This window comes from Canis lupus, chromosome 7 (genome assembly GCF_011100685.1).
Source record: "Canis lupus familiaris isolate Mischka breed German Shepherd chromosome 7, alternate assembly UU_Cfam_GSD_1.0, whole genome shotgun sequence".
NCBI classification, from domain to species: Eukaryota; Metazoa; Chordata; class Mammalia; order Carnivora; family Canidae; genus Canis; species Canis lupus.
This window is the reverse complement of record NC_049228.1, coordinates 70,461,222-70,486,289: the sequence shown is the minus strand read 5'-3', so window position 1 is coordinate 70,486,289 and position 25,068 is coordinate 70,461,222. Positions and strand designations below refer to the sequence as shown.

Sequence of the window (25,068 nt, the reverse complement as noted above, 5' to 3'; positions counted from 1 at the left end):
GTCAAAACTGAGTGATTGCCATCCAGGGACAGGGAATGTCATCATGTTCTCTTCTCCCACAGCAACGGTGTTTCAGAGAGTTGACTGGAGCAGGATTTCTTTGTTTCAAGTTTGAGATGGGGTGTAGAATTCTCAAGGGGGAAGGAACAACCTGTTCCGAAATGAACAAATAATGATAACAAATCAAAAAGGAGTCTAATTGCTGGATAGGTGAAGAGTAAGAATAAGGCCTTTTACAAATTATGCGAACAAGGAAGCAGCAGGAGTGGTGTTGGAGAAATTGCCAAGCTCATTCCCATCAACTACAGCTATTGTAGGGGTGGGGCGGCTGGGGGGGGGGGGGTGTGTGGCTGGCGAAGCACCTGCAGTAAAACACTCCAGATGGAAGGCATTGACAATGGTTAGCTGCAGAGGCGGCCCATCTCACCCTGGGGGTACTGCCCACCTCTCTCTCCGGCAGGCAAGCATTGATAATTCAGGATAGCACTGAAAGAATGAGTGTGAAATCGGAAGGTGTGTGGGGTTTGTGGGGGCCAATATGCTCTTAAAGTGGTAAAAGCCATTTCAGATGCCTTGGCCAGTTCTGATAGAGCTGCTTCTGAGACTCCATTTGGGCCTCCTGTGACATCGAGGCCTCTGATGGTGCCTCTCTTGCGCTTGCAGTCACCCCAGCTAGGCAGGAGGGTCTCTTTCCTTGCATAGGTGTGCTACTGTCGGCCTGCCAAGGTCCTGCCACAGACGGCTGGGTCCTGGCCATTCTCGATTTGGAAGGTCGCTGGGCAGCTTCTCTGTTTCTTTCCCTGGGGCTACATGGATCTGCTTCTCTCTGCATGTTTGCTCCTCTTCTCACCGCCCCCCCACCATGCTTCCTCTGCAGGGCCCGTTTCTGCTGCCCTAGAGTTTCTTTCTTTTAAGATTTTATGTTAAAAATTTTATGTTATTTTATGTTAGTTATTTTATGTTATGTTTTATGTTTTATTCATGAGAGACACAGAGAGAGGCAGAGAGAGAGAAGGGGGCAGAGACAGGAGAAGCAGGCTCCATGCAAGGAGCCCGATGTTCGACTCAATCCTGGGACTCTGGGATCACACCCTGAGCTGAAGGCAGTTGCTCAACCACTGAGCCACCCAGGTGCCCCTGCCCCAGAGTTTCAAATAGCACTCGACTTCAGCTTCCAAGGGGGCAAACACTGACCTTTCCTCTACTTGACTTTGCAGATAAGCTCACCAGCATTCAGTGACTCTAGGAACACTTCCATTTAAATTTCCGGGAGCCAGCATCTGATTAACTCAACTAAGCCTCTGCATAGATGCCCCTGAGTTGGGTCTTCAAACCCAGTGCAATCAGGTCAGAGGAGGTAGTAATCGCCTTCAATGTCCCCGGCCAGGACACCGGCAGCAGAGGCTGTGGGCAGGGGAAAATATTTCCCCAAAGCAGGTGTCAGCTGACAGCTACCACAGACGGGACCACTACAGGTACTTCTGGCGCCTCAGCACTCAGTAGATTTGTACAACAAACTTAGGAAGAAAAGCACCAGCATATAAAAGAAGGACATTTACGAGAAAAATTAAAAAAATCTTTGATTCAGGTAAAAAATATATAGTCTGGCTCTGAAGCAAGTTGTCTAGAATGTGCCAGAACATGTTCACAGGACTATTTAGCTAGTTATGAGGGATGTAGACAAAAATAACTCCATTTTCATCAGAGGCTATTTCCACTGCTTCTTTTCAAGTTATATTGTGCAGTTTTGATTGTCACTGGGGTTGCATTTTTTCCCTTTCTCTGTCATGGCTGTCTTTATATCCCATTAAATAGTTTTATTCTATCATCACTCCTGTTTCTCCTATATTCATCAGTGGCTTTCATATCTTTCCCAACATTTTTTTGAATAGACACTGATGGTCTTTGCTCTCTTCTGCAAAAATTCCGCAGACATGTGTTTTACTCCAGTAGGATAGGGTGTCCTGCTGCCACAGGGCCTCCCCAAGAGCTATTGGCCATGGCAGATCAAGTCCTTTATCTGTGCTTGCTTTAGTTCCTTCCCAGGGGAATCCATCTGTAAGCATAGCTGAGGTAATCAGACCCTATCCTAGAAATCCCAATGGGAACAACTCCATGGGGAGGATATCTCCAAGGTCACGGAGAGTCAGAACAGCCACCTTCCAAAATCAACAGTCCAAAATAATGCTGTGAGATTTTCATAATGTACTGCCTCAATTATTTCCACAATAAAAATCCCCTCCTAAGTTCTATGAGATTTTACTCAACCAGCGATAAATGTATACCCATATTAATGAGGACTTAGTAACTATTTCTTGAGAAATGTCACCCTCCACCTTTTTATGCTCAAAAGTCAAAGTGAAACCACTTTCTAAAAGCTTTGTATGAAGACAAAGGCAGTTGTAATTGTGCTACCTACTGGGGCCAAATTGGAGGAGGTTTGGCTTGTTGGGGTTTTTTTGTTTTGTATTGTTTTGTGTACAATATCATATCTTTTGAAAGGGAAAATGCTCAAAAGGCATTTATTTGTAGAAGCAGGCTGACTAAAGGAGGTATTCACAAACAAAATCCAACTGCAGATGATTAGGATGGCAATTAATGTTAATGGAAAACCAGAATATATTCTGTGTACGTAATACGGCTTAGCATTGTACTCTGAGTAAGATAATGGGTGTGTTTCAGCCTGTGCTTATTCAACGGCGCTCTAATGGTATTTATATGACTTCAAGTATAGAACATATGAAAATCTTCAAGCAGGGAAGTCTGAAAGATTGAAAGAATGGCATTCAGCTATCTTTTGTAGCTACAGATCCAGAAGGTCAGAAAATGTCTGAAAAATGGGTCTTCATGTTGGGCAATGTTAACTCATGCCTTCACCTCTGCTGGGTTTTCTGATTACTTTTACCCCCAAGTGGCACAGCTTTGTTTTTTGGTAGTATATCAGTGAGAACAATTCCTCTATTTTTAAATTTTTTTTTTATTTTAAAATCATAAGCCCATTGAGCACTCATAAAGGTCTTCTTTCTTGATCCCCATAGAGTTGAGATTTATTACTAATAGAGTAAAAAAAAATGCTGATTAAAAAAACCTGCGTCCATATTGCATAGTATTTTGTTCTGTGCAGAAAGAGTGCTCTGTGTGTTTAGACTGTAGTAGAAACACACGTTGCAAGCAAAGAGAAGTTCAAAGAGAAGCCATACCCCAGCGGGCCACATTCTCACTCTCTTCAGAGATACTCTTTCCTCCTTTTCAGGGTCCTCCTGAACTGCCCAAGCAAGAAATAATTGCTTCTTTTAGATTCTCTTGCCTCTCTCCACCCCTAGATCTCATTTCTAGCTACAGCCAGGGAAATCTTTAGTTCATGGATGGCCTTGTCACTCTCTGGTTTAAATCACCCTCGTGGAGTACCACCGCTTGCAAAGCCAAGTCCTGGGTACATAGCTTACGAAAGCTCCTCAGGATTTGGCCTTGAATGCCCATCTCAAGAATAGCTTCAGATGCAAGTGTCAGAAGACAGAATAATAGTGACTCAGGCAAAGGTAAAGGTCTGTTTTCTCTGGCAGAAGCAAGATGCAGAGCTGGGCTGAAATGGCACTCCCTTGTGGCCACATCCTTTGTCCTGTGCTGCTCCAACAGTAACTTATACCTCGTGGCATGTCAACATTCCAGCCAGGGATGGGGCAAAGAAGGGTGTGCCCTTCCCTTTAGATACATTTTCCAGAAACTGCACATGCCATTTCTAGTCTTATTGCATTAGCCAGAATTAGTCACTGGGAAACATTGTCATTATATGACATTATTATTCTGAGACTACTTTTTAAAATTTTTTCATTTTATTTTATTTATTTATTTATTTATTTATTTATTTATTTATTTATTTATTCATTCATTCATTCATTCATGAGAGACACAGAGAGAGAGAGGCAAAGGGAGAAGCAGAATCCCTGATTGGAGCCCGGTGCAGAACTCGATCTCAGGACCCCAGGATCACGACCTGACCTAAGCCAAAGGCACTCAACCACTGAACTGTCCAGGCATCCTCTGAGGCTACTTTCTACTCTTCCATAAGGGAATCCTTTCTCTCTCTGTCAGTTGATTGTTATAACCTAGTATGGGCAGGTTGCACAGAGGAAAGACAAAAAGGCCACTTGACCCTGAAAAAGATTTGTGGAGATTTCTTCATCCCAGTGTCTCCCCAAACCAGAACACAGTGCCCCCTGTTCACCTGGACAGGGTCTCCCACATTGTTCTTTCTAAAGCAAGTCATGATGACCTGGCTTATAGTCTTCATTGAATGAGAGAGTAGAAGCCCTTCACTTGGTTCTTCCATCTGCATCTAAAGAAAAAATCAAGAACAGCAGCTCTAAATAAAGACATGCACAGAAATCAAAATGAAATACGGACTTGCCAGCTTTGCAAGACTATTTTCCCTTGTCAGCATCTTCTAATATGTGGTTTGTTTGTTTTTCCCTCAGGTCTAATAAATTACCTTCCTTGAGAATTTCCTTTACAGTGCTGGGTTGTTCTTGCTTTAGTCATCATTGGTACAGCAGTGTTTTTGCTCCAGGTGTGGGAACTCTGTAAAAACCAGGCACATCTCAGGCACCTGGGTGGCTCACTCAATTAAGCCTCCAAATCTTGGTCTTGGCTCAGGTTGTGATCTTGTGGTTGTGGAGTTGAGCCCCACATTGGGCTCCACACTCAGTGTGGAATCTGCTTAAGATTCTCTCTCCCTCTTCCTCTGCCTCTCCTTCTCTCCCTCTCTCTCTCTCTCTCTCTCTCTCCCTCTCTCTTCTCTCTCTCTCTCTCTCAAAATTAATTAATCTGTCAAAAAAATGTTTTGGAAAACAAACAAACAAACAGATGCATCCCACACTCAGAGCTCATCTCATGGTGGTGAACATAGTCAAGAAATTTTCCAAGCCAAAAATCAGGATATATGGTCTGACAGTAAAATCGAACTGAGGACAACAAAACAATTTTGAAGTCATAGAGATGATCATTGTAGTCATAGAAACCCTATGAAGGCATGTTGACCCACACTTCCCACCCTTGCTCAAAAAGGAAGGCATGAAAGGCAATTTCCCTTTTTATTTTGAGAAATCTTTTATGGCCACTTAAAGTCTAATTCAGGAGCTAGCAGCTTCCTTTTCCAAGAAAACAGAAGATAATCAGAATTATTACTCCTCTTTTTTCATGACTAGGTCATATCTCTCTGAGCACATCATAAGCCTTTGTGCCATTAGAGATTTGCTATGTGCATTTGGTTGTCTCTGCATGAGGGATGCTCAGTTAATTCTTCCCAGTTACACTGCAGGATGGAGCAAGTATTGTCCATGGGTGTTACTTACAGACCTTAATAGGAGAGGGGAAGAAAGAAGTGCCGGAAAGGAGTGCATGGAAAGGGAGTTTAAGAGTAAGGGAAAGGAAGAATGAGAGAAGGAAGAGCAGGTGTCCCAGCAATTGTTGAGGGTTATGGGTCATCTTGCCCCCACTCCCCAGAAGGCCAACAAATGTGTTGCTTTACCTTATAAACACAAACTGATCAATTGTCCTTTTGAAATGGAGGAGGGTAGAAGAGAGTGTCAGATTTTCTATAGAAAAATGTAACTGGGCCAAGGTATTAAGTTGTTTATTTGGCCTGGACCAGAAAGAGCATTCAGAAATGTTTATGACTGTTTATTGCCATTTTTTCATGACCATATTTGCCCACATCATAGAGAAAAGAGATTAAGGTCTCAGTATCTTTTCACAAATATTAAGAAGGGGGAAAGTTAACTTATCTTTCCTTGATGCAATCTATTACTCTCTAAGAAAATATAAGGGCTTGACTCTATGCTGAAAATGGCCCACTTACATTTTAGTAAAACTTATGCTGTGTATGTTTAATTTACAAAAATTATCATTGGTTACATCACTTAATTCATATAAACGGCTTTGCCAAAGCTCTTCATTTGCTCTGCTAGTCTTCAGGTAACATTATTTTATATGAAATGCTGTTGTCATATTAAAGATAGCTAAATATTGAATAATGATTCAAACAATTTTGTACATTTGGAATAAATATGTATTATTCATGTTTTCAGCTTTTGCCGGTTTCACATTTTACCTAGCAGAAAGTATCTACCTGAGACCTGGCTACCTCAGAAGGAAATTCTGAAGCATTATTTCATTATTATTTTATATACAGAGATTCTCATATGTGTAATCATGAGGCTTTTTATGTGACTATAACCCTATTGGGTTATTTTTGTGGATATATTTTTTTAACTGTTAAGTCCATATTTAACAGGCAAGAATGTCTTCAACAGGACCTGTTTTATATGGAGAGACTCCCTCATGCAATGGATTTTTCCATCTAAATTTGTATGTGCCACAGTTTTGCCAAAACCATGTATTATTTAACCCTTTTAAATCCCTCCTTGTCACTCCCCAATTGTGGGATCATAACTTTATACAGAGCAGTCCCGAAGTATTTTATGCAAAAGTCTTCTTCACTAGTCTCTCTTCAGTGGACAAGTTTTGATTTACCTGACCCACAGGTATCATGAGTTCTTCTTGCCTTTTTTGTCTCTTCAGGTGTCAGTTTCTTTCTGTCCTTTGGACAGACTGTCTTCTCTCCAGACATCTTGTCTTCAGCAGGGCAGGCAAGCTCTTCAGACTTTAACTTCAAGGCAGGTAGAGAGCTTCAAGAGGTGGGATGTTCTCTCATGAGCCTTGGAGGCTCAGAAGTCAAAGGTTCACAGAGGCAAAAGGAACATCCATCAGCCTGTCTCCTGCACTCTGAAACCACTGATCTCTGGAACACCCATGAGATGATCTGTCCCTTCCTCGTGCATGGCCCTCGTTTCGTCACACAGTCATCTTTCTACTCAATACACCTGATTCGAATTTCAGTCTAGACCACACTAGGAAATTTTGCACTGATGCATGAATTCGTTGAATAAATATTTTAGCCAATTTGCACCATCAGCCAAGTATCTGCTGGACACTGGATGAGTAAAACATAGTCCCTACCCTCAAAGAGCTCATAATTTAGTAAACTAACCAATTTCAAAAGACTCTAGTGATTAAACTCCCCCAATCAGCTTTGCTGAGCCATTAATGCCATTAGTGCAGGAACTGAGAGACTACAAAAAAAAAAAAAAAAGGAGAATTATAAAATCTGGATGGGAATTTTCAGCTGTCAGGAACTCTCATATACAGTACAGCCCATGGTATAGGTAAGACCTGACCTCTCAAAAGTATGCATTTTTCTTCATTAGCCCACGTGTGTGTGTGTGTTTTATTTTGTTGTGATTGTTGTTAAGTTAAACCATTTATTTCTCCCTCTCTGAATATGAAATGACATTAGTGATATTTTGGACAGTCATGCTGTCTTTTCAGGACAACTCCTATCATGACAATTTTTGTTACAGGGAGCTTTAAAAATAAATCAGGCTGTTAATAGGAACTCAGCTACCAAAGAAACTAGAGTCAAAAGAAAATACTCTGCCCTGTGGAACAGCAGCCTCTGCTACTAAAGCATAGGAAAGATCTGTGCTTAGAACGAGGTGGGATCCCACAGGTAGATCTGTAGGAGTCACTTCTCTTTGAGGCAGATCTGACCCTCAGGCCCAGGTATTTTGTGTCCTCAGGAACATTTCCAGGGCCTTTCCTTTGGCCCTCTTGCCATCGCTTGTGAACGTTTAACCAGAAACCTTTAAACCAGGAAAAGGAGATGCCATGACATTCAAAGTAGCCAGTTCAAGCTGATCCTTCAACTGCTCTGTTAAGAAGAAGCCATTGGGTCACCTGGGTGGCTCAGTCAGTTAAACGACTGACTCTTGGTGTCGACTCAGGTCATGATCTCATGGGTGGTGTGATGGAGTCTCTCATCGAGCTCCATGCTTAGCCCTGTCTCTGCTTGAGATTCTCTCCCTCTCCCTCTGCACCACCCCCACTCTTGCCTACCCGGGCTCTCCCTCTCTCTCTCAAATAAATACATAGAAGAAAGAAGAAGAAGAAGCAGCAGCAGCAGCTCTTGATCCCTCTGACAAAAAAACAGGGCAGATTTTCTCTACAGCTCTGATTTATTTGCCACCATCGCTATTTTCAACTCTAATCACTTGTGGTGTTGGTGGGGGGGGGGGGGGCGGTTATTTGCGAGCTGTGATGGTCACTACAGAATTCTAACGGGAAAGTCATGTGAGGGAAGGGAGAAAGATCTATCCTCGAGTTATAAGAGGCCAGTCGCTTCTCATTTTTTACCACCCGCATTTATTTTATTTACCCTGATGGAGTGCTTAGCTTGTGTTTACACGGCCAGCCTGGGGCCAGGTGGGGGGGGACAGAAAGGTGGCTAAGGGGTCTAAGCCGACCTGCAAGGAACGGAGGGAAGTAGCCCGGGAATGCCTGAGACAGACAGTTCCATAGGAGCCGGGAGAGTGTGCAGCAGATGCCATGGAAACACCGAGGGGAACTAATTCTCTCGGGAAGGGGGATCCATCCGCAAGGGCTTCCCGGGGAAACTGGGCCTTTGGGGTGCCCGTGCTCGATGATTGACAGACAGGCAAGACGCAAACCTGCGATACAGCCCGTTACCGGAATCCTAGAGGGAGAGGGTCTGCTTTCAGGTGATCTGAAATCAGTTCAGCATGTTCGCAGCCCCCTCCCCGGGTGTGCCAGCCCTCGCCCCCCCCGCCGCTGGGTCCCCGGCTGCGGCGCGCTTTCCCACCCTACCGAGGTCGGAGAGCTGGTCGGACGATGCCCTGAAACCGCCTTGCAGGCTAGCGAGGGCTCCTTCCGCCTCGGGATCCTCCAAAGGGCAACGTCGATGTTCAAGAGAAGTGCTGACCGTCTCCCCCTCTCGTTCCTCCCCGCCCGCAGGTCTCACCCAGCCGCGGGGTGTCATCGCCATGAAAGGGTTATCGGGCAGCCGCAGCCACCACCACGGGGTCACCTGTGACTCGGCCTGTGACTCGCTGCCGCACCACTCGGACCGCAAGCCCTACCTGCTGAGCCCGGTGGAGCACCACCCCGCGGACCACCCCTACTACACGCAGCGCAACTCCTTCCAGGCCGAGTGCGTGGGCCCCTTCAGCGACCCGCTGGCCAGCAGCACCTTCCCGCGCAGGCACTACACGTCGCAGCAGGAGCTGAAGGACGAGTGCGCGCTGGTGCCGCGCACGCTGGCCGCCAAGGCCAACCGCATCCCCGCCAACCTCCTGGACCAGTTTGAGAGGCAGCTGCCGCTCAGCCGGGACGGCTACCACACGCTGCAGTACAAGCGCACGGCCGTGGAGCACCGCAGCGACAGCCCCGGCCGCATCCGCCACCTGGTCCACTCGGTGCAGAAGCTCTTCACCAAGTCGCACTCGCTGGAGGGGCCGGCCAAGGGCAGCGTCAACGGGGGCAAAGCCAGCCCCGACGAGCCGCAGCCCGTGCGCTACGGCAAGCGCAGCAAGAGCAAGGAGCGGCGCCCCGAGCCCAAGGCCCGCCCCAGCACGTCCCCCGGCTGGTGGAGCTCCGACGACAACCTGGACGGCGACGTGTGCATCTACCACGCCCCCTCGGGCGTGATGACCATGGGCAGGTGCCCCGACCGCTCGGCCTCGCAGTACTTCGTGGAGGCCTACAACACCATCAGCGAGCAGGCGGTCAAGGCCTCCCGGAGTAACAGCGACGTCAAGTGCTCCACCTGCGCCAACCTGCCGGTCAACCTGGACGCGCCGCTTCTGAAGAAGAGCGCCTGGTCCTCCACGCTGACCGTGAGCCGGGCCAGGGAGGTTTACCAGAAAGCCTCGGTTAACATGGACCAGGCCATGGTGAAGTCCGAATCGTGTCAACAAGAACGCTCCTGCCAGTACCTTCAGGTACCATTTATGTCGAGGGATGGATGCTTAGAAATTGTCACCTGCCAGTTGTGTGGTGTGTTCTGGGTCCCGGTCTGGGCTCTGCACATTGTTTAGCATTTGTCTGGCCAACTGCTCCTATCAGGAAGCAAACTTGCGACCAACTCCATCCAGTTATCTTGAGATACTAGATATAAAAAGTGCTTTGAAAAGCACGCCTACATAAAGGCAAGGAGTTATTAATGTTTAGTGTTCCTCTTTTGTCTGAGGGAATATGGGATAGGGAGGAGAGGAAAGGGGAGTCCACACAGAATTTTAAAATAAATCCACCTTTTTTTTACAAAAGCCAACAATGATCTTTTGAATTTTGGAAGGAGTTTAATTAGATCTATCCAGAGGGGTTGTTTATTATTATTATTATTATTATTATTATTATTGTAAAATTCTGCCTTAAGCTATTTGTTTGGGAAACTTGATCTATATCGTCACCATTGCAATTGTTGTCACCACCTCCAACACTAACCACACTCCCACCGGAACTCGCCAACCCCCACCCAAGAGCGCAGAGAATGGGAATAAGGCCCTGGGTTCTCAGGAGGTGGAGATCGAGCCAGTTTGGGGACCTGACAAGCACAGCTGCAGAGACCTGGGACAACAGAGAAGAGGAGGAAAAGCGGAGGGAAGCATCCACACAATAAAATGCAATTAGTGTCAGCCTGTAAATCCCACACGGGTACAGACCCCAAGGCAAGCCGCTCCTCCTCTCTCAGTCTCTTCATGTCTTTCCCTAATACCCTTCCATTCACTGAACCTAGATTCCCCTGGATAAAAATGTCAGGAGCAGAGTCTTTTTCTCCCCCACCACCCACCCCTGGGGCCAATTCCTCTATCTAGTAATTTTCATTTTCCCCAAGATACAACCCTCCCAAAGAAGGACCTTCATATTTTTCCTTTTCACGGTGTCTTTTTTTTTTTTTTCTCCCTTCTCTCCTGGTACAACTATCTTTAAAAAACAAACAAACAAAAAAAAAAAAAAAAAAAAAGGTTTTTACTGGACTATAAAGGCATGGCATGATTGTTTTGCACTCTTACCTTAAGAAGAAATGCAAGAAAAAAGGTCTTCTGCTGAGAAATTCAACTTTTTGCTCTCAGAATTCCTCTTGACAAGACTGGCTCCCTTGACAATGCCTCTACCAAACCTTGAGAATATGTCACTGGGCAAGGACAGTGTCCGAGTCCATCCCAGTGTTCAGAAGGTGCCACCAATATGAGGATAGTTTTCACAAACAGCACACAATTCCATAATCAACACCACTCAAAGTGGTATTGCCTCATTTAGTATAAGGTTGCTAGATGAGTTAAGCCACAGAAACTATTAATGGAATTTGAGAGCTAAAGAGTACATCTATTCCAACCTCCTCATTTAGCATATAAAAAAACTAGCCTCAAAGAAAGGTAAAGGCTTAGTGGGTTATACTGTTAGTATTAAAGGTAGGATAGAATCCAGGTCACTTAATATATAGAAATAACCATTGCTGGGGTTACAACTAAAGGCTTTAGAAATTCTTTAAGCGTATCAATCTTACCTACCACCATTAAGTATTTTGATTAGAACATCTGTTCCAAAGAAAGAATGGATAATGAGATAGGAGCCCTAGAACAGGATAGTTTATCTATGAAAGTTCTGTAATGAGAGGCAAAAAACAACAAATAAAAAAAAAAAACAAAACTGGACTTTAATAAGCAGCGATGACATTAGGTAAGAAATATCAGATTAAATAAGAAAACTCTACATGGATCAGGACCAGCCTCTGTTAGTTACATAATAAAAACAAAACAACAACAACAAAAAATGCCCTTTTAATGCTTGCGTGATTGCCTATGTTCTTCCTACCTCAAATTCATTTTTCTTTCTTTTTTGTGCCTTTTAGAAGTAAAAGGTTCAAGTAGTAAAGAAAAGTGGAAGGATAAGGAAGGAAAGAAGGAAACTGATATTGATTGAAAATCTATGTATCAGATACTGTAGCAAATGTTTTCACGCTTGTTCTTCCACTTAATTTTCAAGATAATCCTGAGAGTTTGATAGAATAATCCTCTGATTTTCCAAGGGAGGAAACTGAGATTAGAAATATCAAGTGATTTTAAAGCCATATGGCCAATAAATTGAAAAACTGAGAATTAGACTTATATCTATTTGAAGCAAAATGGCTCTTTTCAATACATCCCAGCACAGCCCTGGAATCAAGGGCATGGAAATAGTGAACAGAAGGGGGAAAAAAATCTGTAAACAGATTTTTGCTCTTATTAAAAGCTTTTCAGTAAAATGAGAAGGAAAGCCTGAAGATTTAAGTATGAGATTTAGTATCGTAGCATTATTAGATCTCATATTCTAAAGATTTGGGGAGTCTATTTTCAAGTTATTTACCTTCTTTTAAGCCAGTTTTTTAATAAAATATTTGGGGCTTACAGAGAGACATAAAGAAAAACAATAATAAAACAAACACCTATACACAACCCAACTGGAGAAATAAAACATTAATTATAGTGGATCACATATGTACCTTTCCCGATCCTATTTTCTTCCCTCCCTCCCCAGAGTAACAGCTAATCCAACTTTGTTACCCAAAGGACCTTTGTTTTTAATTCTGAAGCTATTGAAAGATTGAAAAAAATTAATATTTTCTATCCTACATTGGACAATAATTAACAATGAACCAAGCCAGTTAAACCCTTTAAATATAAACTGAGCTCAAAGGCACACCTTCTTTAATAAATATTGACATTTATTGAGCTCCTATTCTATGCAAGGCTTTCAAACTGGAAAAGAAAATTCTATATTTCGGTGTGAGCAGATAGTGTGTCTAGCAGATAAACTAAACGTACAACAGTATGTTCCTCCCACTCTGTGTGCAGAGGTGAGAGGATTCCTTGGAAGAAGGGGAAGAAGGAGTTGGACATTTACGAGGGGAGGGAGGAGAACAACAACAAAGAAAAAAACCCTGAAACTGGACATTCTCTCCAGCTCTCTCCTTGCTTTAGAAGAAGGAGGGACTCCACTGTCCTGCCAAAGCTTCTCTCAGGAAAACAGGTGTAACCAGCTCCCACCCGCTCCCATGGAATGATTTTATTTATAAGCTCATTCTGAGAAGCACATTTGGGGAAATAAAGAAAATTGTTTTTCCAGTTATATTATCTTAATACCAATTAATAGTGAAACTGGATTTACAAATGTGGTTGACTTCAATCTCACAAAGTTTAGTGGACAAAGCATTGACTTTCCAAGGAGAGGGTCCATGTGCCAGTCCCTATTTGCCACTAACAAGTTAGCAGCCACTTATTAGCCAGTTATATGGCTTGGAACCATTGTCTCAGCTCTCAGTCTCCTTCCTCTGATAGAAGATGAGGCACTTGTTCTAGAGGACCTGAGATCTGAGGTCACGTTTTTAAACTCCTTAGTTACATATGAAGAGTACTAATTAGACCAGTTTTCAAGAGTTGCAAGGCCTGGAAACTCTCATTTAATAAATGTCTACCAAAAGTACATGTTTTTGCAATGTTATTTAATTTGCTCTGTAAAAAACTCTGTAAGGTATCTTACAGTTGAAGAAACTGAAATTTAGTAAATTAAATTAAGTAACTTGCCTAAGGACACACAGTTAGTAGGTGGCAACATGGAGGGTCAGAACAGATTCGTCTGCCTCCAAAGCCTGGATTTTTCTACTTACCATTCCAATCCCTACCCCTTCCAAATATAAAACAGAGGGAGGAAGTGGCATGCATCAAATCCCTGGTGTGTGCCAAAAACCACACAGTATCTCATTTAGGACTTGAAATAAGTTTGTAAAGTACTCCTGTTTACTCCAGTTTTACAGATGACTAAACTAAGGCTTGAATGATTAAATCACTTGCCCAGGAATGCCTGGACAGTAAGTAAAAGAGCTAAGACTTGATCCTAGATCCGTCTGAGTCTAAAATGTGCTCCAGAAATGGAAATAAAGGCTCATTACTTTTATCTTATGGCCTGTTTTATTCTGTAGCAAATGCCCATGTTCCTTTGACCTCATATCTGTGCATGCAGTTAAGACTGCATGTGCATGAAATGTGACCCATCTTAGACAAACAACACAAGAACTGATATGTCCATAAATTCAAGACTGCACAAAGGTTAAATTAATATTCCCTAATAAGAGAATCTAAACACTAGCAGAGTTCTGATTCTCTCTTTGGAGAATTACCACCTGGAATTAATTTAACTTAGGTCATTGCCATGATTATATAGAAAATGAGAAGTCTGTAGGTATTTGGGCCCTGTCTGATGTTTATTTAGAAAAAAAAAATATTGTGGCTTGAAATTATTGCAATATCCAGTTAATACAGTCAATTGTGGTATGTGCTCACTCACAAGCTGTTTGTAGTTAATAATAATAATAAAAAAGAAAGACTCCCTTTTCCCCCCAATATTGTTATTTTTAAATGTCAAGAATCAGATGTCTGCTGTTTAGAATCTTGTACTGCTGCCAGTGACTGTATCAGGGTTTGGAGCAGGGACATGGATTTGAAGACATTAAAACTGTTTAATTCTCAGTTGAGATGTGGTTGGCTTTTATACATTTGGAATAGAGCATTTATGGCACATCTCCGGGTAAGTGCTAATAGTTAAGTAAATAAAATAGGAATAGGCTCAAAGGAGTAAAAGGAGTTTTTGTTGTTGTTTTGTTTTGCTTTAAAAAAAAAAGCAGGATTCTTGGTTCTGTATATGCCTCTTTATGTGAACGTTATGTTTTGAGTGACTAGCATATAAAGGCATTCAGAAGAGCAAGATTTTAGATTTCCAACTGTTAACCTGAAAAAAAAAAAATCCCTTCAATCATGTATTTTGCATTCATCCAGCAGCAGAAACAGGAAAAGGGAAACAAAACGCTCTCCTCGGTAGAAGTAGAGACACAGAGAGAGAGAGAGGGAGAGGGAGAGAGAGAGAGAGAGAGAGCAAGACAGAGACCAGAAAGAAAGCCACTCTCAGAGATGAAATTTTAGGAGAGCGAAATGATCGACCTTTTTAAGGCTGAGTGGGTTTCTTCAGTTTGTGTGCAAGTTTCAAGAAATGGAAGGACTGACCAGGTTTGGGTACAACTCTTTTATTACTTTGTATTTGGTGATAGTGTGTTGTTGGTTTGAGTGAGGTTTTCTTTTGGGGGGAGGGGAAGATAGTTTTTGTTATTTTATGTCTTCTCTTATAATAATAGCTAGAAAGACTGAAAGAGCTAATAAACTACTGTATGTTCAGATGGTAAGAAAACAGGTTGAGGCACTGGATACCTACAAATCAGTGTCTCCACAGAGGCTTCATAAAATCCTCCATTGACACTTTTGATCTAAGGTGCTAGGTGCTATTAGAGGACATTGTGTGGCTAGTGATTGAAATGTGATCGGCTGTTTTCCATGACAAGGATCCTGAGTGCTTCCTGAATGCTTACCGGTCCTTTGCAAAATTAAAATTTCTGGATGGCTGGGGCTTTTTCTTTTTTCCTCCTTTTCCATCCCTCCTTCCTTTCTATCTTCCTTCCATCCTTCATTCCATCCTGGCTTTTTAAAAATTTTTTTGTCTCTTGGTCAAATTAGACTCCACAAAAGATCACTGAAGAATCATTCATAACAAGCATAAGCCAAGGATTTTTTTTCCAGTGCAAGGACAACTATTTTTCAAAATTTTGTTCAAGATTATTTCAGTCTTTGCCTAGTGAGAGTTTTCCTTCCTGGGCTGAGGTTTTCTTTCCTCTTGTTTTAGAACAATTTAAATATTAAAACTACTTTATGTGAAATGTGTGACAGTGCTGAGCAATTCTGCTAGTGACTTTGGTTACTTGGTTACTGCAACGTTTGCTTGCTGGCTTTAAAAAAAAAAAACCTCAACCACATTAATTAATAATTTTATTTTTAATTTAAATTGCCTTAATAATCCAGCAAGGAGCGTCAAGATTCTTGAATATATTTCCTTCTTGGATTGCACAATCTTCTCCCTATTTTTCACTGATTGTAGTAAATATGTCCTCTTTGTTGATAGAAAAATGAGGTTACTCCTGCCTGATCCTAACTTTGAATATAAAATTAAGTACACAGCTAGCAGAATCCTGATTATTCTCTCTCTGATTCTAATTCTCACTATTACCTATATCCAAATAATAGTGGAGATGTGGAGGAGACAATTAGCAAAACGTTGTCAGAAAGCAGGGATCCAGAAAGAGTCAATGGCAGCCAAAGCAAGCTCAAAAAAGAAATAGGTAATCCTTCTTGAAAATTGTTAAAGAAAGTTTGTGATTCTTGGTCTGCAATTTCATTATTCAAAGGTACCTGGTTAGCTACAGTCAAGGGTTCCATAACACATGTTTTCTAATCAGAGAGAGTCCAATCTGCTAATGGAAGGTATAGCACTGGTTAGCATAGAATAAGAGAAAAACTAGCCTTGGATCTCTTTATGACCAGTGGCCTTTACTTCCTCTTTCTCTATCTTCCTTAGAAAACAAGTTACTTTGGTTGCAAATTAAAGGCAAAACTCCAGGTAATCATTTGTATTCTGTAGAGAAAGATTCATCCATAATCTCCTGTCCATTTGAGATCATAGGTTTACACAACTTTACGTGAACAGTGATTTGTGAATGGTATAACACATTGGTCTTTTGTTTGAGATTTTATATGAGCTACTAAAAAATATATCCAGTATTACCCCTTTGATTTAGCGATTAGATTACATTCTTACCATTTCATTTTAGGTTCAAAGGCAACAACCTCAATTAGTAGGTTATTGTGCTCCCTGTTATGCTACTGAATAATGGAGAAATTCCATCTTTATTCTAAACAGTTGAAATCAGAACCTCCACATGATTCAAACTATAATACCCCTTGGTCAGGTTTTTTTCTGTCATTTGCCAGCTTACTAGAAAAAATAAAATAAAATAGTTCTTTTCAGGTAAAACCAGTGATATCCAGAGTTATGTGACCTCACTGATTTGTATTACTCATTTAAAACTTTGAACTCATAACTTTTCCCACTGAATAAAAATAACATGCATGTGTAACTTCCCATTCAGGGCTCATTTATCTGCTTCTCAGAATCATCTTACTCATCTATCATTAAGTTCTGCCCCTAGTAACTACCATTTGGAACACGTTATGGCACAGGGACATTTTTATTTTACTTAATTTTTGTAAATGCATATTTAAATGTTTTTATAAATTGTTAGACTGAAACCACAGTGGGAGCCGGGGGCTAGTGCTTTAATTTTTTCAAGGAATGATTTATTCTCCTTCAACCCAGTCCTCTCTCTAGCTAAAAGATAAAAATATAAAGAATGAATTAATTGCTGTTATACAATTAACAAAGGTAAAGGAGGGAATGTAGTGTAAGGAGAAGCGTATCATCTCACTCCTGTTGCTTTTGACCAATTTTTTATTTCTGATACTTTTTTTTAACTCTTCTCTTTCTTGGAGAACACTCATACGACCAAGGAAAATCTGATTCTCTGGTCTTTTAAGTATAAGGATATATAAAACTATCTTTTAAAATGGTTGGTTTTTTTATTTGCTCAAGTTAAGCAATATACCCTACTGTGTTTCCATTTCTTTTTTTTTTTTTATGTGTTTCCATTTCTAAGATTAAGAGACTTCTAATTACATTTGCAAAATGAGTTTTCTAAACATGTAGATCTTTTCTTCCATGTACATTAAGTCATTACTATCAATTGACGTTTCTACTCACTATTCTCACAGAATTAGGAAATTTCCTACAAATTCAGTCTTGTGATATCACAGAACTGTTATGAAGCAGAATTACGTAGAGTCCAGAGTTACCAAATGTAGTATGCATGTGCATAGGTCCATATGTACACGTTATATCTGCATAGACATCCCTGCCCCCATAATTCAAAATCTGCATTTATATATATGCTTTCTTTGATCTCTGATTCATGACATAGGATCCATTGTATTTATGTATGTATGTATGTATGTATTTATTTATTTATGTTTTTTTTTATATTTATGATAGACAGAGAGAGAGAGAGGCAGAGACACAGGCAGAGGGATAAGCAGGCTCCATGCCGGGACCCCGAAGTGGGACTCGATCCCGGGAACTCCAGGATCGCGCCCTGGACCAAAGGCAGGCACTAAACCGCTGAGCCACCCAGGGATCCCCAGGATCCATTTTAAACACACAATTTCACAATGTCCATGGAAGAAGAATGACTATAAAGTGGGGAATCAGATTTTTCAAAGATCTCACTAGAAAACTCATTACTTTGCCATTACAGGGATTTTATGGACCTTTATCTCAGACCAATAGTGTAAACCAGTTAGGGGTGGCCTACTTCCCTGGTGTGAGGATAAGTCCCTTTCATACAAAGAGACATCCAACAACAATGAAAGGAAATGATTTCTGCTCCACTTGTTTTTTTTTTTCTTCCACTGTTTAATATAGACTTGCAGAATTATCTAACTCCTCCCTGATTTTACTCTCCAGGTTCCTAAAACCTTAAGGTGTGTAAAAAATCAACCAGATTTGTTTTTTGTTGTTGTTTTTGTTTTTCAGAAAAATGATAATTTTAGCATTTTAGAACCTCCTCATTGGAAGGCCATCTGGCATACCTTCTCATGTACAAATTTCTCTTGGCAAGGTGGACATAGCATCTTCCTGCCTACCTATTTCTCATCTAATAATAACCTTATGGAAGAATTCTTTATGATTATTTTGTCCAACCCCCTCTTTCTAAAAATGACAAAAATAAACCCTAGGGAGACAGCTTGACTGATACAAGCTCAGTCATCCTGTCGGTAGCAGGCTGCAACCAGCATACTTACTGTCCAGCGACAGCCCTGTTCTTCTTCCCATTATGTCTCACACATCTGTGCAAACCTTTAAGGCTCCTTTTCAAAGACTAGATTACTTGTCCTTACTACATCCTTTTAAGGTAGTAGAGTCAAGGCACAAGGAGGCAAAGGGAGGAAAGAACTGATTTCAAACTTAGATTTGTTTGTTTGTTTTTAATTTATTTATTTATGAGAGACACAGAGAGGCAGAGGCAGAGACACAGGCAGAAGGAAAGCAGGCTCCATGCAGGGAGCCTGACTTGGGACTCAATCCCAGGACCCCAGGGTCAGGCCCTGGGCCGAAGGCAGGCACTAAACTGCTGAGCCACCCAGATATCCCCTCAAAGTTAGATATGAAGCATGTTTGTGGCTTAAAAGATTCATAAGAGATGAAAACAGTTGTTAACTAAATCATTACCTGTGATTTGTAATTCTGTGGTTACTAATGCCAGGGTAGTGCATTTTTAATTCCTAAAAAATAGAAATACATATATTTTTCCTGTTATCCTTGTCAGTCCCTTCTGCATCTCAGTGGTCTCATTATGAGTAAGCTATGTACCAAAGGAGGACAAATGGAGCAGAAATGGCCCACGTTTGGATATGTTATCTTTAACCCTGGGACTGGATTCTGAAGATGATGTACTTCTCTCTGGCATCCTACACTATCTTGGTAGTCAGTGTCCTACACCTCTCACCTTACTTTTTTAGGATAAAAATTGCTAATGTACCTGTGACCGTATTATAGAATCATATATAGGGCAACCCCAGTGGCTCAGCGGTTTAGCGCTGCCTTCGGTCCAGGGCGTGATCCTGGAGACCTAGGATCGAGTCCCAGCTCAGGCTCCCTGCATGGAACCTGCTTCTCCCTCTGCCTGTGTCTCTGCCTCTCTCTCTCTCTCTCTCTCTCTCTCTCTGTCTCCCCCCTCAGTCTCTCATGAATAAATAAATAAAATATTAAAAAAAAAAAAAGAATCATATATATGTGTAAACACTTGATCTATCATGGAATATTTAGGACAATGGCTCCTTTACTTTGAGTGCACAAGAATCACCTTGAAAATGGCTAAAAATGGAGGATTTCTGACATTAACCCAAGAGATGCTGAATCTGTAGTTTTGGGGTGATTCCAACACAGAGATCAAAGAGCCACACTTAAAGCCAATTCTAGAAAACTATCAGGTTACATTTATCATTTTATTTACTGAAGGGGGCAGTAGAGTCTAACAGATGAAAACATGGGCTTCAGGCGCTCCTCGAGCTTTCCTCTCTCTGCTGACTTCCAACACGATTTTAGTCTCCCTTCCCTTTGTATTTCCATTTCTATACCTGTGAAATGGGTATGACAATATGACTCTTTTGTTTGTTCAGGTCTTAGAAAAAAAATTATTTCTGATTTTGAAAATAAAAAATAATGTGAAATGTTTGGTGTTTACAAATCTTCAGACATCAAAATGCTTCACTGATTCTCCACGTGTCTCCTATACCACACTACTTTCTTATATTTTCCTTGACCTCACTTTAATTCAACCAGGGTTAAGATGAGCTTATCTGTTCCTGGTAAAGGAAAGCCTTCTCCAGTGTTGGATATCAGTTGGTCTTCAGCCCAGTGTAGGTTTAAGGCTTCTTTGCCCATGTTCCAACTAAACACGTGATGAAAAGATCACACAGTGTAGATCTTTTGCTAGCTCAGCATCAGTGGGTCAAGTTTTCCCATGGCTTGTATTTGCCAATGGAGCACAATTCTTCTAGCCTCCTGAAGCTTTAGTTTGTTCACAGAACACCTGCTTTTGCTTTCATACCTTAAGTTTGTCGTGACCACCTTATCCCAAGCAGCTTTGGTAAGTCAACAGGACAAATTTAATTAACAGCAGCAGCTATGGAGCCTGTCTACAAGGGGACTCTATCCATTTGCCTCCCTTAATGACTCATCCAGGTTTTTTGAGGAGCATTTCCAGCAGGGCAACTTTGATAGGTGGGAGTTCTTCCACCACTGCTAGCAGACGACAACAGGCCCTTGTCCATCTCTTTTCTTTGCTCATGACTGAAGTCCCATATTAATCGTCTCCATTCTCTGAAGCTAGCTAACACATAGGCCACCTGCCAGCACAAGTTGTTCTACACGCAGTGGTCTGACTGGTGGCCCCTCCAGCAATAAATAGATACAGAGAGAGGTGTGCTTCTAAAGTCCCCTTAAAAGCCCCAGTTACTTAGAATCTTTGGAGAATTCGTATCTTTTTTTTTTTTTTTTGTCTTTTTTTTCTCCTCAACTAGTACAAGTTTAGCTGGCTTTTTGGTAACTTAGGGGGTGTCAGTGAAAGTAACTGTCATTTGTTTGCAAATGAAACCTGAGCTTTCTGAAAATGATTCCCATGTAAAATCTTTCCCCCATAACACTCCTCCAGCCTTCTAGTTGATTTTAGATAGTTTCCTGTTCTCCCACCTCTTGGAAGTATTCCATGGCACGCTGAGCAGACACTTTTCGTCAAAAAAAGACTATAAATAGCTGATTTTCCTGCTTGCTGCCTTCTCTCTAAGGCTTTCACAAAGGAGGTGAAACAAATCCACCAAAAACAAGAACCCTCTGTGAGGGGTGTGTGGTGAAGCTTATAAAAAATCAGATCCATAGGCCGAAAATTGTCGTGTAGGTCGCTTTGCCATATTTGGCTTATGCAATCACTGCACAGAAAAAGAAACATTTTATTTCATGCCAGATGATCTCATGAACTGAACAATCAATCAAAATTGTCTCCTATGAGCTTTCATCCTTCCTTAAAAATACATATTTTGACTTTTCATGCTGTTAAAAAAAAAGTCCCAAAGCCAACTGTTATTTAGTAGATTCCATTGGTATATCTAGATAACCAATTCCTGTAGCTGTTCCATGGTAGGAAATTGGAAGCTACATCCTCGTTTCTCCTCCAAACTGACCTTGCTTGTCTTCCCTTGGTCCTCTATGCCCCACCCACCAATAATACCACCTCATCCCAGGTTGGTGGTATGGAACTCCCTGGAAGACTGTACGCATGCTGGGCAAGACCTTAATGATGTCCTTGACTTCTCTTACCCGCAGTGATGCTCAGAAATCAGATATGTGCTTCCCACTTCTACCTCCCCATCCCCCACACCCTACTAAGCACAAGAGAATTGGGCTTAGCTGTGCTTTCTTCTGTTCCTTTCTTCCTTGTCTTTCTTCTTGACTGAATTTTTAGAGAGCTATTTTATTATATAATTGGGAACAAAAGACTGCCCCCAAATCACACTTACAAGGTGTGAACTGAGGCCTGGAGAAATTAATCGGAATGCTCACGGCTCCTCAGTTGTAGAGAGCAGTGTAGAAGCAAGGCCAGCAGGAAATCTTCCTCCGCAACTCTTACACCTCTGCACTCACGTAGCACGAGGTGTTCATTTAGTTTAGTATTCTGTAGGCTCAAGAAATTCTGCTCCCTGCCCCAGCCCTGCTTTTCCCACTGCAGGCACTGACTGGGTCTAATTTGGTTATGGTTTCCTCTGTTGCTAGAGTTTCTGGAGAGTGCATCTCATTGTGCCTTTCTTTTTTATGAACTCCCAGTGAGCATGCGCAGTCGATATAAGCAGGTGTCAGAAAGAACTTCAATGGCCACTTAGCCCAGTGCTTTTTACACTTTTGAACCATGCAATTCCTTGTTCATATACAGAAAACCTTATGAAACCATTCAAAACAGAAGAATTGAAGAATTCAAGTCCAGATCCCTTCCCCCTCAATCCACCGCCCTGCTAAAACCCTGATAAAAGTAAAACAAAACAAAACAAAAAACAAACAAAAAAACCCAAGAACAAAAGAAAGAAAGAAAGAAAGAAAGAAAGAAAGAAAGAAAGAAAGAAAGAAAGAAAGAAAGAAAGAAAGAAAGAAAGAAAAACGAGGGAGCTATCCCGAGTTTGGTAAACTTAATTAGCAGCAACAGCTCTCCCTGGCTGTGGTCCTCCTGGTGCCCCATCCATGAAGACAGTAGCCAATCATGGGGCACCCAGAATTCCTGAGTCACACACTAAAATCACTTCTTGGCTTTGACAGACAAATTTTTATATCATCTTCATACCTGCTTCCTTGCCTGTGACCCAGAGTAACTGACATTTTGGAGAATACACAGGGCCCTGGATTCCTTTTCACAGCACCATACTGAGCATCTTCTCATCACCATTACATGCCAGATGCACTCCCATGTGATAACGAATGATGGCCATGAGTAAAAGAAGAAGGCAAAGAAAAGGAGAAAAGGGACCATAATTTATCAAGAAAATTCTATGGACCTATGCTTAATATATATTGTCCTTATTTCTGAAAGTTATTGGAATAGCTGTCCATACCCGCATTATACACTAAATGGGGTAATTAATTTGCTCAAGATTATACTACTAGTAAGTGATGTAATGGAGATTTAAACCCTGCTCTGATTTCAAAACCTGTTCACCTTCCAGCATATCATGCTGCCTCTACTTTGTGAAATTCTATTTGTTCTCTTCCTGAAGGATTGTTTCTTGATGAGACTCTATTTTAACAACAATTTTAAAAATGAACAACTATGATGAGGGGCTTCAGGGTGGCTCAGTTGGTTAAGCATCTGCCTTTGGCTCAGGTCCTGATCCTGGGGTCCTGAGATCAAGCCCAGTGGCAGGCTCCATGCTCAGCAGGGAACATGCTTCTCCTTCTGCCATTCTCACTCTCTCTCTCTTAAATAAATAAATAAAGTATTTTTAAAAAATGATCAACTATGGTGAAAAACCAGAATCAGCCTCTATGATTGGGTATAAATTTAAGTCTAGTTTGGAAAGTGACCATGTTAGAAAGCAAGGAATATGGGAGATTTGTTTACAAAGTCAGACGTACGAATTGTTAAACTGTAATAGAACACTATTATTTCATGTAGCTGGAAAATTATACCTCAATCTGTGATACAGCCATCTCTCAAGGCTGTTTTGATTATTCATTTGTTTCAATGGGAAACATTACTGACCTCTTGAGACTGCCAACCTGATTGTAGTTATGATGTTGTTAGTAATAGTGTAAAGTTATGTCCAAATAAATGCAGTATTAAATGCCTATTTAATATCCTTTGCTTGGCTTAATGTAGGGATGTTTGTTTCCATGAGAAGTAATTTCACTGAAATGATGAGGAAATGAATGAGGAATCCCCAAACCCAATTCCTTTATAAGTCACTGTGACTTTATATATTTTTGTCCTTTTGGGAGACCAGAGTGTCATTTCTCAGGCATATTGTGAGTCATAATTCTGCTTGGCACACGAGCTCCATATAGCCTAGATCATTAACTAAATATTTAAGAAGTTCACCAGTTTTACTGTTTGGTAAATTACTATTCTAGATATTAAGAAAAAGGTAACTATAGGTCTACCTTTAGAATGCTTCTTAATGACCTATAAACATATAGCTTAATTGAGTCATATAATATACAGTGCCAGAGCCCTCATGTATGTCACCTTAGAGGTGGCTGTGTATATCCAGTAAATATATGCTGTTAGGGAATGTTAGAGTTTAAACTTAATTCTTATAATAAGTAACAATACGGAATGGTCAGACTTCAGAAATGCATCAGGATAAAAGAACTGATAAAAGGCAGTTAAGTCATGAACTTAGAAGTCAATGGAGTCTGCACCATCCCACTTCTCCGCTCATTTGGGATTTTTCCTCATATACGTGTATCTCAGTGCAGATAATTCAGTGTTCTAGCAAGCCCTTACTAAATGCTCTCCCCTCTTTGTTTAAACCCAAATGAAGATCGTTTAAAGTCTTAATATGTTCCACAGCCTTCACTTTCTCTTGGTTCAATATTTTATAAAATAACCTCATACATAAGAATGAAATGTTAATTATTCACTTAACAGGGACTTGTAAGAAATGAAAGAATTCACTAAAATTAAACCACACCAATTTAATCTCACTTAATTAGATTAGTGGATGAATAGAATGTAGCATTGTATCTCTTAGCTTCAACCAGGGATGAATCCACCCAACTATCAAAATATGTAGTCCCTTTGCATTATCTAGATCACAGGTGTGTAATAAAAATTTTTGTTAAATGGCTTAATAGAATTGCCATTCTCAACAAATCTTTCATTCAACCAAGATTTATTTAGCGACTGTGAGACCCAGACTGAAATCTGGGAGAGGTGACTAGATAAATGGGGAAAAAGAAAGACCACTTTGGCAAAGGAGCTGAAGAGATAAGGTAGCTTCCCATGCAGCTGGTGAAAATAATGGCGGACAGGATTCTATCTGTCTTTGACAAGATGATATAGAATTTTTTTTTTCTAAAATACTCGAATTTCCCAAAGATGAAGAATACGGTTTAGCCTGGAGGCTAAACCCAAACAATTTGACT

The 25,068-nt window shown here is 41.2% G+C and overlaps 1 protein-coding gene across 13 annotated transcripts in view; it reads left to right on the top strand.

The window, feature by feature from the left end:
- DLGAP1 (DLG associated protein 1) overlaps window positions 1-25,068 on the top strand; it is an 870,774-nt gene that overhangs the window by 535,855 nt on the left and 309,851 nt on the right. For 4 of the 13 annotated variants that reach the window (XM_038543734.1, XM_038543736.1, XM_038543735.1 and 1 more), the window contains one exon: window positions 8,869-9,854. In XM_038543734.1, coding sequence (XP_038399662.1) covers window positions 8,898-9,854 — 957 coding nt within the window. In that variant the 5' untranslated portion in view covers window positions 8,869-8,897. Of the gene's footprint in view, window positions 1-8,451; window positions 8,616-8,868; window positions 9,855-14,342; window positions 14,476-14,759; window positions 14,958-25,068 lie in introns of those variants that run through there. The other 9 variants (XM_038543746.1, XM_038543740.1, XM_038543745.1 and 6 more) reach the window with 7 other exon arrangements.